The sequence below is a fragment of the Oncorhynchus kisutch genome, linkage group LG17 (genome assembly GCF_002021735.2).
Source record: "Oncorhynchus kisutch isolate 150728-3 linkage group LG17, Okis_V2, whole genome shotgun sequence".
Taxonomy (NCBI): Eukaryota; Metazoa; Chordata; class Actinopteri; order Salmoniformes; family Salmonidae; genus Oncorhynchus; species Oncorhynchus kisutch.
Window position 1 is genome coordinate 50,743,211 of NC_034190.2, and position 19,175 is coordinate 50,762,385.

Consider the following 19,175-nt stretch of genomic DNA (forward strand, 5'->3'; position numbering starts at 1 on the left):
TTCAAATCCCTGAGCTGACAAGGTACAAATCTGTCGTTCTGCCCTGAACAGGCAGTTAACCCACTGTTCCTAGAATGTCATTGAAAATAAGATTTTGTTCTTAACTCACTTGCCTGGTGAAATAATAAAATAACTTTCTCAAGCATACAGAGAGAGGGGCTGTTAACAGTTTAATAAAATATGTTTTGTTGTGAAAGCATGTTACTTACGCACATGTGTATGTGCCTGTATGTTCCCGAACAGATTTTACTTGGTTTCCCAAATTAAGCACTGGGTAGCTTCAGGAACAGGGATGGGGAGTCTATTGTTTACAGAGTTTGGGCGGAATATCATTATGTCGCGCAGCGAGATCATGTTCCTCGAACAGCGGTTGATGAGTGGAGTGAAATAGCTGTGGTAGCCTACCCGAACGAACAGGCGGCAAAGTTTTAAAAAAATGGGCCATTCTTAATCGAAACTAATTTAGCGTTTTAGTAAAGACAATATTAAATTGAGAATAGTCTGATGGGCAGGTGATAATATGACCGCTGGAGAGCTTTTTTTTGCGACTTTCACAAATCATCAATAGCCTATAGTCGTTTCATGCAGCCCATATATGTTTTGAATTCTAAGGTTTGTCTCATTACAACCTAAAGTTGCTAAATAAATCTAAATCTAGCATATAGGACCTGTTTCAAATGTTCACTTTTATGCTCAACATAGCCTTCATATGCGCACTAGCTCCGGAATGTGAAAAATATCCATTCTGTTTTATTCAGCTAAGTTCAATTATATTCTTCTTACTATCAAATTATATAATATAAAATAATGACACGGGACTTAGAAGCCTATCTTGTCTGCTAAATGAACAAACCTACAGCCTACTACGGCATGCCACATAGCCAAATAACATTCGTTATAGGCCGACTCATATTCTGTTCTTATTAAATACATGTTCTTCATATAATAACGTTTCTTTAGACCTGACTAAAATAAATCATATATTTATTATTATGGTGTATATTAGCAGTTTGTATGAGTGGAGGCCTGGAGATGCTGAACGTGTTTATCTTCATTAACGGTCAATTACCATGAGACCGGAAGTCTTAAGCATGCCAATAACCTGCTGACAACATTTCAAGAGCGCCACAGCCTTAGGCATGTGTATATGCAATGAATATACGCACATGTGTATGTGCCTGTCTCACTGGCCGGCAACCCCTCTCTCTTGGTAGTGTGGTGAGGAAAATGACAATGCAAGGGGTAGTTTCCCGGCTCTCTGCGATGTGGAGCGGAATGCTAAACAGGAGGATTCTTCACAGAGAGCACCCTCTCTGAGCTTTTGCCTTTGATCAATTTCACACAAAACACCCATTTATCGGAGCAGGGGGCTTTCACCACCACGCACAGATCGAAGCCACTGCGCAGCGAACCCAGCAGCCGCAGAAATCAAATCTGCATTCAGAAATTATATTTAGATGTGATTCGTTTGGTTTGGTGGATTTCACAAAAGGCAGGCTAAATGAAGCGCTCTACCCTTCAGTCAGTTGTGTGTGAGGGGGTTTATGTGTATGTGTGTATTAACGCGTGCAAGCATGTGTGAGTGCACCCTATGTGCTGAGAGTGTGTGAGTGTGTGTGCGCGCGCGTGTGCCTCCATGTGTCGTTGTGATTCATAGTGCACGGTCTGTTTCACACAGGACCGCTAATGGTATATCTAACTGCAGGAAGCAGAGAGCCTGTTTTTTCCCCCCTGAAACGTGGGCAGGTAACAGATGCGGGGGAAATAATGTATGTATGTTTGTGTGTGTGTGTGCGTGTGTGAGAATGCGTGTGTATTTATTCTCGTGTCAGTGTGAACTGTACATGTAAACATTCATGTAGCTGCTAAATCTGACCGGGCCAGATGGGTCCGTGCTATAAAATTATAATACCAATCCCCTACCAACACGGTTAGGCTCCAGAGAATTTATGATACCTGTTTGTTAAAGAATGCTAGGAGGTAGAGGGAGTCACATACAATTATTAAAGGATACGTTGGCTACCTTGCTGTTGGAGCATATTGTAACTAAGTGCAGGCCACATGCCACTTGAGTCATCTTAATTTATTATGGTGAACATTTATATTCTAGTGGTCTGGTTTGGCTCCTATACAGTAGAGCAGTGGTATTCAAACGTTTTCATTTCTCGCGAAATCTGTCCATTTCGATTTTTACATCAACAATTAACCTTCAATTCATTACATTTTCATCTCTTATCAAAATTAAAAGTAACCAATAAATACATTAACTCAAGAAAGTTGTATTTTTCGAATGATCTTTCTCAAAAACGTTTGCACATTTCAAGAGCGCCACAGCCTTAGGCATGTGTATATGCAATGAATATATGCACATGTGTATGTGCCTGTCTCACTGGCCGGCAACCCCTCTCTCTTGGTAGTGTGGTGAGGAAAATGACAATGCAAGGGGTAGTTTCCCGGCTCTCTGCGATGTGGAGCGGAATGCTAAACAGGTCGGTACTATTTTTTGAATACCACTGCAGTAGAGGAATATTATCCACGTCAAAGCCAGTGTGTTACCATCTTTATCGGTGTGTGTATGTGTGTGTAATCACTCCCTTGTGTACCTTATCTTTCTGTGTGTGTGTGTGTGTGTGTGCGTCCGGTACAGTGTATGTACTATGTCTAATAGAACACTGACTGTGGCTGTCAGTGTCAGCAGTTTAGAGTTGGCCCTCGGGTGCCCCTGCCTGCTCGGGATGCTTGCCTGATCAAGTGACGCCTTAATAGAAGGTCACCGTCGACGTCACCTGCTCCGCTGGTACCAGTATCACCAGAATGCATCCCTAACGGGACCCTGTTGTACAACCCCACTACACAGCAGCACTCGACAGGTGTGCTTTAAATGGGTAATGTTGGACAAGGGAGCTTGATGACGCTGAACTGTAAGGAGTAGTAAGAGTTAATGTTCGGGGTTGAAATTCAACCCATTTTTTTTTTTTACTGTTACAGTGTGTACTGTAGTGGATGAAAAAAGCTGTCAAGACAAAAACGTGAATTTGTTGAAGAGCCTATTGAAACTACTTTGGGGCCTTGTGTATGGCTCTGTTTGGGCCTCTGTGTGTGTGCTACGAACTGAAGAACCGATAGCAGTGAAAGTCCTAGTAATGGCAGTGAAATATCCAACAAGAAAAGACACGCACAGCCGAGAGAGTGAGAGAGAGAGAGTGAGAGAGAGAGAGAGAGAGAGAGAGAGAGAGAGAGAGAGAGAGAGAGAGAGAGAAAAAAAAACACCATTAGCCTACTGCAGGAACCTACCCAGCTGTGAACAACAGAGAGAGAGCCGTTCAAAGAACAGGAGACCCAGCTATACAGTATGACAGCACAACGCGCGGCTAGCTACGACTAGCGCTTTCCTTTCACACATCAGCTTTAATTGGTGACCCCTGAATCTAACCTCCTATATTAGCCAGCTGAAGAGAAGGGGGAGGCTAGCACGGTCAGAGTCATTAACTTCTTACGCAACACTGATGAATGACCTCCGGGAAACGGCCGGAGTGGCTCTGTAAACACTGAGAAAAAGGTGTTGTGTTGGAGGAAAGTGTGTTTTTTCACGTCATCTTTGCTGAGTAATTATGAGACGCCTGCGTTATTGTAGCGAGGTGTGGCGCGGCGTTTGCATCAGTCTGGACGTCTATGAGTCCATTCTGTGGTCGTGTTCTGCTCCTCGGACAGCTCACAAAGAGCTGCTCTGCCCATGCACGGACTCACCCGGTTAATGGGTGAATGTACAAAGCATGACAGGTTCACAGGCCTAAAGCAGCTTGATTCTCTCTCCTCCGCCTCTCTGGCTCTCCTGCTGTCCACAGATGAGAGAGGGGGAGGGAGCTCAGAAATGGCTGCGAGTCTTTCTTACAGCCCCAGTGCTGTTTCATGCTCATTTCCTCGAGCACTTTGAGTGAATCAGGGTGAAGGCTATAGGTTTAGAATGAGTCACCCCCCACCCCTTTACCTGAGCAGTGTGACCGCTTGAATATAGGTTGGGCGGCAGCCGCCTTTGTGAGCTGCTTTAGCTTGATGCGCTCCTCTGTATGTGTAATAACACACCCACTACTGGTAATAGATTGAATAAACCCAGGTGTCCTTTTGAAGAGATCCCCCCGCGGACCACATTTGCGTCCCTCTTCTTCTACAGCATCTTGAGACAGAGGGAATGCTAGACAATCCCTGATCTTTGTTGCAGAAAGCTAAACCTCTCAAAAACGGCTAGGTGAGTGTATGTGTGCGTGCGTGCGCGCGCATGTGTGTGTTTGCACGTGTGTATGTGTGTGTTTGCACGTGTACTGTGTGCGTACACGAGTGTAAGTTTTGTGTTCAACACTGTCCGGAACTGCACTGGAAAGTTCAATACAAAGGGAAACAAGGAAGAGAAATCTGTCGACTGTTACAAGGCGAAAACCGTTTTAAGGCTTCTGTTATGTACCCTGCTTCTTCTCCGACAGGCTTTGTTGTCGATAGATTGTCATAGCAGTCGGAAACAAATACCACCTGCCTCAGAGCAGTGAATAACCTCACACTCTACATTACACTTTCATTATTTGCTTTCCGGCAAACATTTCTATTGGAAGACATGTTTGGAGGGCCACAAAACAATTACCAGCTTGACCACAGTTTCTTTTTCAGGGGGTAGATCAGCTTCACCCTTCCCCTAATTGGAGTAAACTAATAAACAACAACACTTGGGCTTCTACTTCCAGCTTATAAATACTATATAATACTATATGTTCTAAGGCCAGTTTTATTGCTTCTTTAACCAGCACAACAGATTCAGCTGTGCTAACATAATTGCAAAAGGGTTTTCTAATGATGAATTAGCCTTTTAAATTGATAAACTTGGATTAGCTAACACAACATGCTATTGGAACACAGGAGTGATGGTTGCTAATAATGGGCCTCTGTACCTCTATGTAGATGTTCCATAAAAAATGTGTTGTTTCCAGTTACAATAGTCATTTACAACATTAACAATGTCCACACTGTGTTTATGATCAATTAGTTGTTATTAGTTGTTATTAGTTGTTATTAGTTGTTATTTTTCTATTTGACGTATATTTTTAACTGTGCTATTTCACAAAAGTCCTGAACCTAAATACATTTTACACACACAGTGTATTTTACATGTGTTATCTTGTTGTTATCAGTTATCAGTCCCACCCTCCAGCTCCATTCAAACCCTCCCGTCTATCTCTTAACACCATTCACATTGGATCTCTATTTGCCATATATTTTTCAACTGTGCTATGATGCTTCACTACACTTCTGAACCTTTCTATTCTCAGAGTTGCTACAGATTGTAAATTAAAGAGAAACATTTTTGTTAAAAATATTATTATATTATTGATCAATTGACTATGACTTTTCAAATCACCCAGTATTGCTATCTGCAGTGTTAGTTCTGGGTAAATGTTGCAATTCTTCAGCCATTCCTGGACCTGTGACCAAAACCAAGCTACATATGGACAGTACCAAAATAAATGATCTAATGACTCTGCCTCTTCGCAGCAAAATCTGCAGAGCTGGGAAGATTGTATCCCCCATATATATACCTGTATATATATATATATATATATATATATGTATATATAACATTCTATTGGTTGCAAGAATTTTGTATAATCCTTTAAATTCAACAATTCAAAGTTTTGAATCTGGTGTCGTTTTGCATGTCAATTCATAAACCATGTGCATTGGAATCGGTACATCGAAATCTCTTCCCAACTATTTTGCAATCTATATGGCACAGCTGTCATTTTTGGTCCTTAAATGAAACTGGTATATATTTTTATTAATCACAATTTTCTTTAACCAATTTTGGTCTTTAATGCAGGACCGACAGACAAGTGCCGTACTTTTTCCCCCTTCCACTTGCCGCTTCTATTTTTGTGGTAATGCTGCTATCAGTTGTTTGTAATTTTGGGTAGAGCAGACATTTCCATGTATTTGTGTTAGCTGCATGTGACAACTCCACCAGTCCTACTTATTTATGATATAATTTACAAAGATTATACAGTGCCTTGCAAAACTATTCATCCCCTTGGCATTTTTCCTATTTTGTTGCATTACAATCTGTAATTTAAATGGATTTTTATTTGAATTTCATGTAATGGACATACACAAAATAGTCCAAATTGGTGAAGTGAAATGAAATTTCTTTTTGCTGAAAAGTGGTGCGTGCATATTCACCCCTTTGCTCTGCTGCAACCAATTACCTTCAGAAGTCACATAATTAGTTAAATAAAGTCCACATGTGTGCAATCTAAGTGTCACATGATCTTAGTATATATATATATATACCTGTTCTGAAAGGCCCTAGAGTCTGCAACACCACTAAGCAATGGGCACCACCAAGCAAGCGGCACCATGAAGACCAAGACGGTCTCCAAACAGGTCAGGGACAAAGTTGTGGAGAAGTACAGATCAGGGTTGGGTTATAAATTATTTTTTTAAACTTTGAACATCTCACGAAGCACCATTAAATCCATTATTAAAAAATGGAAAGACTGGTCAGAATTTGAAGGAATGATGGATGGTGCTAAATACATGAAAATTCTTGAGGGAAACCTGTTTCAGTCTTCCAGAGATTTGAGACTGGGATGGAGGTTCACCTTCCAGCAGGACAATGACCCTAAGCATACTGCTAAAGCAACACTCAAGTGGTTTAAGGGGAAACATTAAATGTCTTAGAGTGACCAAGCTTATAGAGACATACCCCAAGAGACTTGCAGCTGTAATTGTTGCAAAAGGTGAATAGATTTTATTGTCTTATTTCTTGTTTGTTTCACAATAGAAAACATATTTCATCTTCAAAGTGGTAGACATGTTATGTAAATCAAATCTCCCCAAAAATCCATTTTAATTCCAGGTTGTAAGGCAACAAAGTAGGAAACATTCTAAGGGGGTGAATCCTTTGCAAGCCGCTGAACCTTTTTTTTTTTCTCGAAAAATAAAGTTTTTTAAAATTAGTATATTTGAGTTTAACCACCAGATTTGTTGTATTATTTGTTCTATCTTTTCTGGTGGATTAAACTGAAATTGCAACCAACTTTCTATGGCTTGTTTAAAAAATAATAATATATATTAATATATTTAATATAATATATTTAATAATATTTTGGAGATGATTTGAGAGATGATTTGGTTTTCAAATAACTGAAAGTGAGTGGTTGGAATCTGAATAATGGGAAAAAGGCCATTCTTGAACATGGGGTGAGACATTCTTCTAATTTGCGATAAAGCAGTTCGGATTTAATTATAATTTTTGTATGACTGATGCCTTTAGTGAGAGGTCTAATGCTTTAATATTTAATCATCTCTGCAATCCGAATTCATATTAATTATATAAATAGGCCCATTTAATTTTGTCTGGCTTGCCATTCCCCCCCCAAATATTTTTTGCTCAGATAATTTAAAAAGCAGATCGCTAGGTGTAGGCAAAACCAAATATGTCAACTGATTTGACCGATGATTTTTCCACAAATATTTTCCTTTCCATGGTAGCAAGATCTTATCTATTTTTGCTAACTTTCTATAAAAATGTGAGATTATTTCTTTCTTTTGGCATATGCATAACGAGTATGTCAACATCCCCGTCAGACCATTTTATTGATGAACTACACAGTAATGCAAAAGTTGTCTTTTTTTAGAGATCCAATACGTAATATTGTACACTTATCATAAATTGGTTTTAATCCAGAGAGGTTAGACAAAGTATTCAGATCCTCTATGAGGCTGTGGGGATTCTAATTGTGGATTCAAAAGAAAACATGAATTATCAGCGTGCAATGACACCTTAATGTTATTGTTGGATCTAGTTTTAACAGCTAACATTTCGATGGCAAAAATAAATAGATATGCCGATAGTGGACAACCTTGTGTTACTCCTCTTGACAGTTTAAATCTTTCTGAGAAGTAGCTATTATTTTCTATTTTACACCTAGGGCTACAATACATAACTTTAACCCATTTTATGAGAGATTCTCCAAAATTGAAATATTCCAGGCATTTATATTTAAACTCCAGTCGTACTTTATCAAATGTCATTTTAAAGTCAGCTATGAATACCAGGCCTGGTTTCCCAGAATGTTCTATTGTTTCCGGTACTTCCGGTCTTATATTATCTCTAATGTATAGTCCATGTAAAAAAAAACGTCTGATTAGGATAAATAATATCCGACAATACCTTTTTAATTCTATGCGCTAAGCATTTTGCTAGAACTTTTGCATCACAACACTGAAGTGTAAGAGGCCACCAATTTTTTTAAGTGGACTTTATATTTACCACTTGGATACTGTTTCAGTAATAATGATATCAGACCTTCTTGTTGCGTGTCCGTATATCTACCGTTTATATAGGAGTGGTTAAAACATGCTTATAATGGTCCTCTGAATATATATTTTAAAAAGTTTTCCTGGATTGAAAGGCTTTAATTGCATCAAGAAGTTCCTCCTCTGTAATTTGGCCTTCACATGAGTCCTTCTGTACAGATGTTCATTTTACATTATTAATAGGGGAAAAATTCATACAATTAGCTTTGGTTAGTGGAGATGCAGAAGACTGAAATGAAAACATAAAGTTAAGTACTTTACTTCCTCTTTTAAAAATATTGTTTGGTGAATCATGGGTAACAATTATTTCTGGTAGCATTTCTATGTTGAAGATTTAAAAATAATTTGGTGCATTTTTCCCTCATATTCCATCCAGTTCGCTTTATGTTTTATAATATATTACACTGGATCTTTCTTGAATAAGTTCCTCCATTTCTTTTTCTGTGCCTCTATGGTAGAGTTTTGATTGCTATCTATCTGTACTGTTAGTCCTTCCATTTTCTTTGTTAATATGGACTCTTTTGACCTAAATTGCTTTTGTTTTATAGATGAGTACTAAATTGTATGGCCTCTAAAGGCACATTTAAAAGTGTCCCATGAATCCACTAATTCCTATATATAAGTGCCTGAGCATGATACGTTGAGGTATGATTTCCTTTACGGTCCATAGAGTTATTTAGATTACTGAATGAAAATATGATTATTATATTTTTTTAACATGAAGAGAGTACAGTAAGCACAGTGCTTGAGTTAATAATGGATCCTTTGTTAAAAATGTAATTAACATTTGAACCATTTTAGCCTTCATCAGAGTGCATGCATACAGACACATGGCAAACATATTGTTCACATTAGGGTGGGACTGATTTCGTTGTTTACTTTAGGTGGGACTGTAAGCGTTTAGGACAAAGTGAGTCATGTCTATGTGTAAGTGGACAGCGCCATGGTGCTAAAACGGTGCTGAAATGGCTCATGGTGCTGAAATGGCTCAAGCACGGTAGAAGCTTCCGGAACAGCCTGCAAAAAAAACGTATGCACTTTAGCCTGCTTTCTATGTGTTGAACCCCTCATTATAGCACTTTGCTCCAGCCGCCTGGTTGGTTTGATGCTCCTGTGGCCTTTGTAGCCTTTTACCTGCTGGGGTAGAGCTTACAGTGAAGAGGGCAAACTGTTATGAGAGCTGCCAGGAGACATTTAACATCATTAGACCAGATGAGACTGTATTAAGTGTACACACGCACGCACAGCCTCCCTAAGTCCGCTCCATGTGAAGGTCACTAGGTGAAGTCTGGCTCGCAGGGCTTTGAGTAGATGTGAATTTGGAGACAGTAACTTCAGATCTAAGGCGTGGGGGTGGATGAGAGAGATTTTGTGACATTCACATGTAGCTGAAAGCAAATGTCTCATACCGACTCAGGCTGTCGCAAAATAGGTCTCTCCCTACAATGAATACTTGTGTCAAACTCCCCATGAATCAACTGAAGCAAATTAAGCAAATGATTGGCCGGAACTACTGTGGTTCTCTTTGATCCAAATTGATGCTTTCCCCAGATCAGAGCAGTTTTTCAGTGTTTCGGTCTTAGCCGGAGGTGAGGGACATTTTTTGATAGAATGATAAGATTCAGGGATACTGACCAAACCACCAAATATCTTGTTCACAATCTGTAGAAGAGCTAAACAGAAGGGAGGTTATATTTGAAATTAATTTGATTCCTGTTGTTTTTCTTCAGGGTTCCCATGGGGAGTCCTAAATCTGGGATGCAGACTGGCTACGGAGGAATGGGTGGAGGAGGAGGTCAGAGACTGGCCAACCAAGAGAGCCACAGGCCGATGCAGCAAAGCTCAGGCCTAGTCCATGGCTCAGGCCACGGCCCAGGCCCAGGGCAGGGTCATGGGCCAGGGATGGGTGCTGGGATGGGTGGTGGTCCAGGTCAGCATGGCCAGAGCCCCGGTCAGCCCGGTCAGCACGCCTCCAGACGAAACCTCCAGGTGGACTTTAGCGGTTCGGGTGGCCGGACGGGTCGCTCCTCCTCAATGTCTCCGGACCGTGGGATCACCCCCACCTCACCCTACTCAGTGCCCCAGATCGCCCCCATGCCCGTCAGCAAGCTGTGCCCACTCTGCTCCACCACGGAGCTGACCAATCCGCCGGCCCTGCCAAACTACAACACCTGCACACAGTGCCGCTCCACCGTCTGCAACCAGTGTGGCTTCAACCCCAACCCCCACCTCACAGAGGTAAGCAACAAGCCCTGCCTGTTAACATGCTGACTCTAATACAGCTAGAGGTGCCATTGGCTCCAGTCCAGAGTGCTGGTCTAGGATCAGTGTTCTCCATACCTTAATACTTAGGGAATGCAACCAGTCTACTAAATAAAACTGACTCCAGATCAGCTCTTAAGGGGCACCTTATCGCTTCATGTTTAGTCACAAAAATAAGCACATCCTTTTATATCTAGAGACCTTGCGGAGTCCTGGTGTGAGGCCTAAAGAAGTAAGTTTCTATAGACTCAAGTCTCTCTCATGCAGATATATGTAATTTAGTCTTCTCCAATCTCTGAGTCCCAGACATAGAAAAGGCCCTTCCTTAATGAGTGTGAAGCTCTCCCATCTCCTGTGTCTCCAGTTTCTGTGACCTTTCTCTCTCGGCGAGAGCCCGACAGAGCCTGCTGTCAGTAGGGTGTCCCGCCTAGGCCGTCTTAGCGTCTTCATCGGTCTCGCTTGTCAGCTTCTGTTTTGACAGCAGCCATTGGCAGGAGATTGACAGGGGGGCCGTCTCTCTGTCCTTCCCCTCAACGTGTGGGCAGGCGGGCAAGCGGCACCAGGCAGGCAGGTTTTAGAGAACGGAGTGAGGGAGGAGATGCTGTGGCATGTTTTTCGCCCCAAGGATGCGGACGAAGCAGTGTTCTCTCCGGAGTGGAGAGAGCCACCGAGGCACGGATCTAACCCCACCGCAGTGTTGAGATGAGTTCTAGTCGGCCTGCCATCATGTCTTATTGTGAGAGTCATTTGGGTGCATTATATTCTGGGAGTGGGACCAGGGAGAGAGAGAATGTGGGGAAATGATGAAGAGAGAGTGGGAAGTGGAGTGTTAGAGAAACACGGCCAAGAAAGAGAGCGATGAGGGAAAAGAGAGAGAAGGGGGGAGTAAGAGTGTGTGTATTGGTAAGTGGCAGTAATTTCTCTCGAGGCGATGACAGAATCTCCATTAGTCTACCTAGGCAGGATGGAGTGTGTAGGGTGTAGGGTGTATGGTAAATGCCCGAAGGTGCACTTAGATGTAAGGGATGGATTGAAATTTACAGAATGGGTACCTGTAGTAAAATGGGGGAGGGTCATGCTTTTTCAATTTCAGGGGAGGGTTTAGTTTAAAAAAAAGATATGTAGTCCAGGGAAGGGTCGTGCTTGGAGAAGCAGGGAGCAAAGTAATATTTCTAAGACTGTGGCGGTCGGTGCCATTTAAGATAAGGGAGGACTTTGTTTTTGTTTTTATGAGCATAGATTTATTTCTATTTGAGCATATTGGATGACTGTCATTCATTTTCCATTCACCCAGCTCAAAGTAACACCGACAGGTTTAGGTTACAACATGACACTCAAATGTTCCCTATATCCATCATTAGGTTGCTACAACCTAGCCTATGAATGAACGTTTACAACGTAGGTGCACACAGGTCGAGAGACAAACGTGAGTAATCAAGGTAACAGTGACAAATTCAGGTAGGCTTATCTCCGTTTCGTTCCGTTTGCTTTCATTTAAGAAATGTTTTTCAACAGAATTGGCAGAATGAACACACCTCTGATAACCGTAAGCACAGTTTACTTTCATAGCAACCACATACAAACCGCATGATAATTTGCTCGTTGTATAATTTCTTCTTCATCTACGCGCTCTCCTCCTCTCACCTTTTCCCTTCGCTTGTGGACTTCAGTGCACAATAAAACAGATGAAAAAACCTTTCCAAGCCAAACCTTCATCCCATTACTGTTAACCACTACACACAGCCTACACTGTTGTCACCATATTAGCTAACACAGCTAGTAACGCATTAGTAAACCCGCAACAATCATGCAGTACAGTGTACAGCAAGCAGTTTAGCAGTTATACCGGCGGGCCCCGTTGGCAATACATTTATAAAACCAAAAGCTTACCTTGACTTGTAAGAGCTCCAGTGTTGGATAGCCATAGCCAGCTAGCTAACATAGCATCCTGCTCTGTTTGAGCCAGGTGTTTGAGTAGGCTAAACTAGCTAGCTACATTTGCTAGATAAGTGAAAAAACAAATACAACTAATTATCTCTCTCGCTCCCTCTCTCTTGCTACTCCTTAATTTTTAAAGAAATTAATTTGTTAAAAATCATTCACCTATTGTCATTCTCTCTCTTTGAGTCAACTATTCACCACATTTTCTGCACTGCAATGCTAGCTCTAGCTTATGCTTTCAGTACTAGATTGGTTCTCAGATATTTTGATTGGGTCGACAACATGTCAGCTCTGATAGGTTGGAGGACATCCTCCGGAAGTTGTCATAATTACTGTTTATGTGCATGGAAGGGGGAGAAAACTATCAGTCTCCTAGGTTTTGTATTGATTGTATTGCATTCAATGTACCCAGAGGAGGACGGAAACTAACTGTCCTCCAGCTACACCATGATGCGGCCCCAGAGAGTGCTGTTGAGGCTACTATAGACCTTCATTGCAAAACAGTGTGTTTTAGTCAATTATTTGGTGACTTGAATATATTTAGTATAGTTTTATCTGAATTTTTTTTTTTTTATTCACTGAGGGGGGAGGGTCCTCCCCTTCCTCCTCTGAGGAGCCTCCACTGTTGTAAGATAGCTGCTGGGATGGTGTAAATAAAACTAGACTGCCTTACACACCGAAATGGATATTCCAACCCTGAGCCCCAGGCTGCCCCAGCCTGCTTTGCTCTTGCTAAAAAAATTTTTTTTTTGTGCTGCCTAACCAGTGCTGTGCTCTGTAAGCCTACTGTGGCAGATCAAGGCGAGAGTCAAAGAATTCTTCAGAAAATACATTTTGATTAGGCCAAGTCCAAAAGATGCTATATCTTGCACCTAGACTAGCCTATAGCCTATGTTCTGTTCAATTTGAGAAGGAGAGCACAGAGATGAGGAGGACTGGAGGTCAACCTTAATAGCTTGCTACTACGATCATTTATTTCAATAAACACAATATGTTCCTTGCCCATAATGTGTTTATCAGAGTTATTGTCCTCACAATAAGCCATGTTTGAGTAACGTACATTGTGGTCCTGAAACTTGAAGCAGCAGTCGCAGAGGCAATCAATCGGAAATAGACAGCTCATGGTGCTCATGGTGCTGAAGTAAGCAAATTCCAGTTGACATTATTCATTTCAACCGTCTTCATTTTAATTAGACTAACAACAAGAGGGCTTTGTGTTGGAGCTTATTTCTTCCCGAAGAAATAAGAGGTAGGGCTACCTCTTTGACAGAATACATTTGTCTTTAGGCTTCTATATAACGTTATATAGATTTTTGTCGGCCAATTCCTCCACCCACCAAGCACTCTTTAAATATCCTAACTCTGTGTCAGTGAACCAGGCAGTTAAGTTCAAACAATAAATAAAACCGAGGAGACATAAAATTGAGAAGGGAAGTAACCTAATTTTGTAACTATCAATCGATTAAGCTATTCACTTTCTGTACAATAGAAGATGTTTAAACCCAGACATCTTTAAGGGAAACACTTGTGACCTTGTCTCGTTGGGTTAAGTTATGGAAGAAGAGTAGCCAGCAGTTAAAGCTTATATTTTTCTACATCGGTATACCTACTGTCTGGGGTGGAAAGGTATACCTACTGTCTGGGGTGGAAAGGTAGGCCTACTGTCTGGGGTGGAAAGGTAGGCCTACTGTCTGGGGTGGAAAGGTAGGCCTACTGTCTGGGGTGGAAAGGTAGGCCTACTGTCTGGGGTGGAAAGGTAGGTCTACTGTCTGGGGTGGAAAGGTAGGTCTACTGTCTGGGGTGGAAAGGTAGGCCTACTGTCTGGGGTGGAAAGGTAGGCCTACTGTCTGGGGTGGAAAGGTAGACCTACTGTCTGGGGTGGAAAGGTAGGCCTACTGTCTGGGGTGGAAAGGTAGGCCTACTGTCTGGGGTGGAAAGGTAGGTCTACTGTCTGGGGTGGAAAGGTAGACCTACTGTCTGGGGTGGAAAGGTAGACCTACTGTCTGGGGTGGAAAGGTAGGTCTACTGTCTGGGGTGGAAAGGTAGGCCTACTGTCTGGGGTGGAAAGGTAGGCCTACTGTCTGGGGTGGAAAGGTAGGCCTACTGTCTGGGGTGGAAAGGTAGGCCTACTGTCTGGGGTGGAAAGGTAGGTCTACTGTCTGGGGTGGAAAGGTAGGCCTACTGTCTGGGGTGGAAAGGTAGACCTACTGTCTGGGGTGGAAAGGTAGACCTACTGTCTGGGGTGGAAAGGTAGGCCTACTGTCTGGGGTGGAAAGGTAGGCCTACTGTCTGGGGTGGAAAGGTAGGTCTACTGTCTGGGGTGGAAAGGTAGGCCTACTGTCTGGGGTGGAAAGGTAGGCCTACTGTCTGGGGTGGAAAGGTAGGCCTACTGTCTGGGGTGGAAAGGTAGGCCTATTGTCTGGGGTGGAAAGGTAGGTCTACTGTCTGGGGTGGAAAGGTTGTGGGGTGGAAAGGTAGGCCTAGGTTTTGAAAGAAGCCTACCAAGCTCAAATTCCTAATGAAATTATTTAAATTATTAAATTATTAAATTATTTGCAAACAGGGACAGTTACGTTGCAAACAAGACACACTGAGTACGTTGACATGCACACTAATCATTTGATATTAAACTGATTACGGCAGTAGGTTATAGATTATGCGTAAAAGTCACGTAAACGCCTTACTCAGTTTATCTTAATCAGCGTAAGGTCAAAATCAAAGTAACCGCACGCTGATTAAAACACCTGGTGTTCTGAGCAATCTTTCGAGTGATTACGTCATGTGAACACCTTAATCGGCATTACAGTGGTGTATTTGTTCTGCACATGTGCCAGCATCAGCCGAGAGCCTCCCTCTTCAGCGCGAGTGAAGTGAGTTCGGAAACAACGGAATGTATGCATCTTAGAAGTCATTTTCACATTGCAAACTTTCTATGTCCCAACTCAGAATCAAATATGCTTCCCAAAAATATTCGCTGTGGTACAATGTGTATTTTGATTGGCGATTTTCTGCGTTTATCAGAGCGCCAACAGGTAGCCTTTTCAGATGTGTCCATGTAACAGGATTGTTTGAGGAGTCGTTCTACGTGTAAAACATGTAAACGCTTGAATAAAACTATTATATTCATCTGACTATTAACAATTATCACGTTAATGTGTGCATGTGACCGTACTCACTGATTTGGCACTGGTGAAATATGATAAGATGAACACATAGGCCTGTCTCTCTGTCCGTTCTTAGCCTGTCATTTTGGTCATTTGTGTGGTATGAAACGTTTATAAAAAGCTGTTTTTTCTCGGACCTGCAAATACATGTTTTACAGTTTGACACAGGTCATGTGTTTTACAGTTTGACACAGGTCATGTGTTTTACAGTTTGACACAGTTCATGTGTTTTACAGTTTGACACAGTTCATGTGTTTTACAGTTTGACACAGGTCATGTGTTTTACAGTTTGACACAGTTCATGTGTTTTACAGTTTGACACAGTTCATGTGTTTTACAGTTTGACACAGTTCATGTGTTTTACAGTTTGACAAAATTCATGTGTTTGACACAGTTCATGTGTTTGACAGTTTGGCACAGTTCATGTGTTTTACAGTTTGACACAGTTCGTGTGTTTGACAGTAAGACACGGTTCATGTGTTTTACAGTTTGACACAGTTCATGTGTTTGACAGTTTGGCACAATTCATGTGTTTGACAGTTTGACACAGTTCATGAGTTTGACACAGTTCATGTGTTTGACACAGTTCATGTGTTTGACAGTTTGACACAGTTCATGTGTTTTACAGTTTGACACAGTTCATGTGTTTTACAGTTTGACACAGTTCATGTGTTTTACAGTTTGACACAGTTCATGTGTTTTACAGTTTGACACAGTTCATGCGTTTGACAGTTTGACACAGTTCATGTGTTTGACAGTTTGACACAGTTCATGTGTTTTACAGTTTGATACAGTTAATGTGTTTTACAGTTTGACACAGTTCATGTGTTTGACACAGTTCATGTGTTTTACAGTTTGACACAGTTCATGTGTTTTACAGTTTGACACGGTTCATGCGTTTGACAGTTTGACACAGTTCATGTGTTTGACAGTTTGACACAGTTCATGTGTTTTACAGTTTGATACAGTTAATGTGTTTTACAGTTTGACACAGTTCATGTGTTTGACACAGTTCATGTGTTTTACAGTTTGACACAGTTCATGTGTTTGACAGTTTGACACAGTTCATGTGTTTGACAGTTTGACAAAATTAATGTGTTTGACACAGTTCATGTGTTTGACAGTTTGACAAAATTCATGTGTTTGACAGTTTGACACAGTTCATGTGTTTGACAGTTTGACACAGTTCATGTGTTTTACAGTTTGACAAAATTCATGTGTTTGACAATTTGGCACAGTTCATGTGTTTTACAGTTTGACACAGTTCATGTGTTTTACAGTTTGACAAAATTCATGTGTTTGACACAGTTCATGTGTTTTACAGTTTGACAAAATTCATGTGTTTGACACAGTTCATGTGTTTGACAGTTTGACACAGTTCATGTGTTTTACAGTTTGACACAGTTCATGTGTTTTACAGTTTGACACAGGTCATGTGTTTTACAGTTTGACACAGTTCATGTGTTTTACAGTTTGACACAGTTCATGTGTTTTACAGTTTGACACAGGTCATGTGTTTTACAGTTTGACACAGTTCATGTGTTTTACAGTTTGATACAGTTAATGTGTTTTACAGTTTGACACAGTTCATGTGTTTGACACAGTTCATGTGTTTTACAGTTTGACACAGTTCATGTGTTTGACAGTTTGACAAAATTAATGTGTTTGACACAGTTCATGTGTTTGACAGTTTGACAAAATTCATGTGTTTGACAGTTTGACACAGTTCATGTGTTTGACAGTTTGACACAGTTCATGTGTTTTACAGTTTGACAAAATTCATGTGTTTGACAATTTGGCACAGTTCATGTGTTTTACAGTTTGACACAGTTCATGTGTTTTACAGTTTGACAAAATTCATGTGTTTGACACAGTTCATGTGTTTTACAGTTTGACAAAATTCATGTGTTTGACACAGTTCATGTGTTTGACAGTTTGACACAGTTCATGTGTTTTACAGTTTGACACAGTTCATGTGTTTTACAGTTTGACACAGGTCATGTGTTTTACAGTTTGACACAGTTCATGTGTTTTACAGTTTGACACAGTTCATGCGTTTGACAGTTTGACACAGTTCATGTGTTTGACAGTTTGACACAGTTTATGTGTTTTACAGTTTGATACAGTTAATGTGTTTTACAGTTTGACACAGTTCATGTGTTTGACAGTTTGACACAGTTCATGTGTTTTACAGTTTGACACAGTTCATGTGTTTTACAGTTTGACACAGTTCATGTGTTTGACACAGTTCATGTGTTTTACAGTTTGACACAGTTCATGTGTTTTACAGTTTGACACAGTTCATGCGTTTGACAGTTTGACACAGTTCATGTGTTTGACAGTTTGACACAGTTCATGTGTTTTACAGTTTGATACAGTTAATGTGTTTTACAGTTTGACACAGTTCATGTGTTTGACACAGTTCATGTGTTTTACAGTTTGACAAAATTCATGTGTTTGACACAGTTCATGTGTTTGACAGTTTGACACAGTTCATGTGTTTTACAGTTTGACACAGTTCATGTGTTTTACAGTTTGACACAGGTCATGTGTTTTACAGTTTGACACAGTTCATGTGTTTTACAGTTTGACACAGTTCATGTGTTTTACAGTTTGACACAGGTCATGTGTTTTACAGTTTGACACAGTTCATGTGTTTTACAGTTTGACACAGTTCATGTGTTTTACAGTTTGACACAGTTCATGTGTTTTACAGTTTGACAAAATTCATGTGTTTGACACAGTTCATGTGTTTTACAGTTTGACACAGGTCATGTGTTTTACAGTTTGACACAGTTCATGTGTTTTACAGTTTGACACAGTTCATGTGTTTTACAGTTTGACAAAATTCATGTGTTTGACACAGTTCATGTGTTTGACAGTTTGGCACAGTTCATGCGTTTTACAGTTTGACACAGTTCGTGTGTTTGACAGTAAGACACGGTTCATGTGTTTTACAGTTTGACACAGTTCATGTGTTTGACAGTTTGGCACAATTCATGTGTTTGACAGTTTGACACAGTTCATGAGTTTGACACAGTTCATGTGTTTGACACAGTTCATGTGTTTGACAGTTTGACACAGTTCATGTGTTTTACAGTTTGACACAGTTCATGTGTTTTACAGTTTGACACAGTTCATGTGTTTGACACAGTTCATGTGTTTTACAGTTTGACACAGTTCATGTGTTTTACAGTTTGACACAGTTCATGCGTTTGACAGTTTGACACAGTTCATGTGTTTGACAGTTTGACACAGTTCATGTGTTTTACAGTTTGATACAGTTAATGTGTTTTACAGTTTGACACAGTTCATGTGTTTGACACAGTTCATGTGTTTTACAGTTTGACACAGTTCATGTGTTTTACAGTTTGACACAGTTCATGCGTTTGACAGTTTGACACAGTTCATGTGTTTGACAGTTTGACACAGTTCATGTGTTTTACA

General features: G+C 40.8%; 1 protein-coding gene across 1 annotated transcript in view; it reads left to right on the forward strand.

Annotated features, from left to right (window-relative positions):
• Positions 1-19,175, forward strand: part of LOC109906979 (protein bassoon) — a 233,228-nt gene that overhangs the window by 36,487 nt on the left and 177,566 nt on the right. Inside the window, exon 2 of the mRNA XM_031794016.1 lies at positions 10,092-10,599. Coding sequence (XP_031649876.1) covers positions 10,092-10,599 — 508 coding nt within the window. The remainder of the gene's footprint in view (positions 1-10,091; positions 10,600-19,175) is intronic.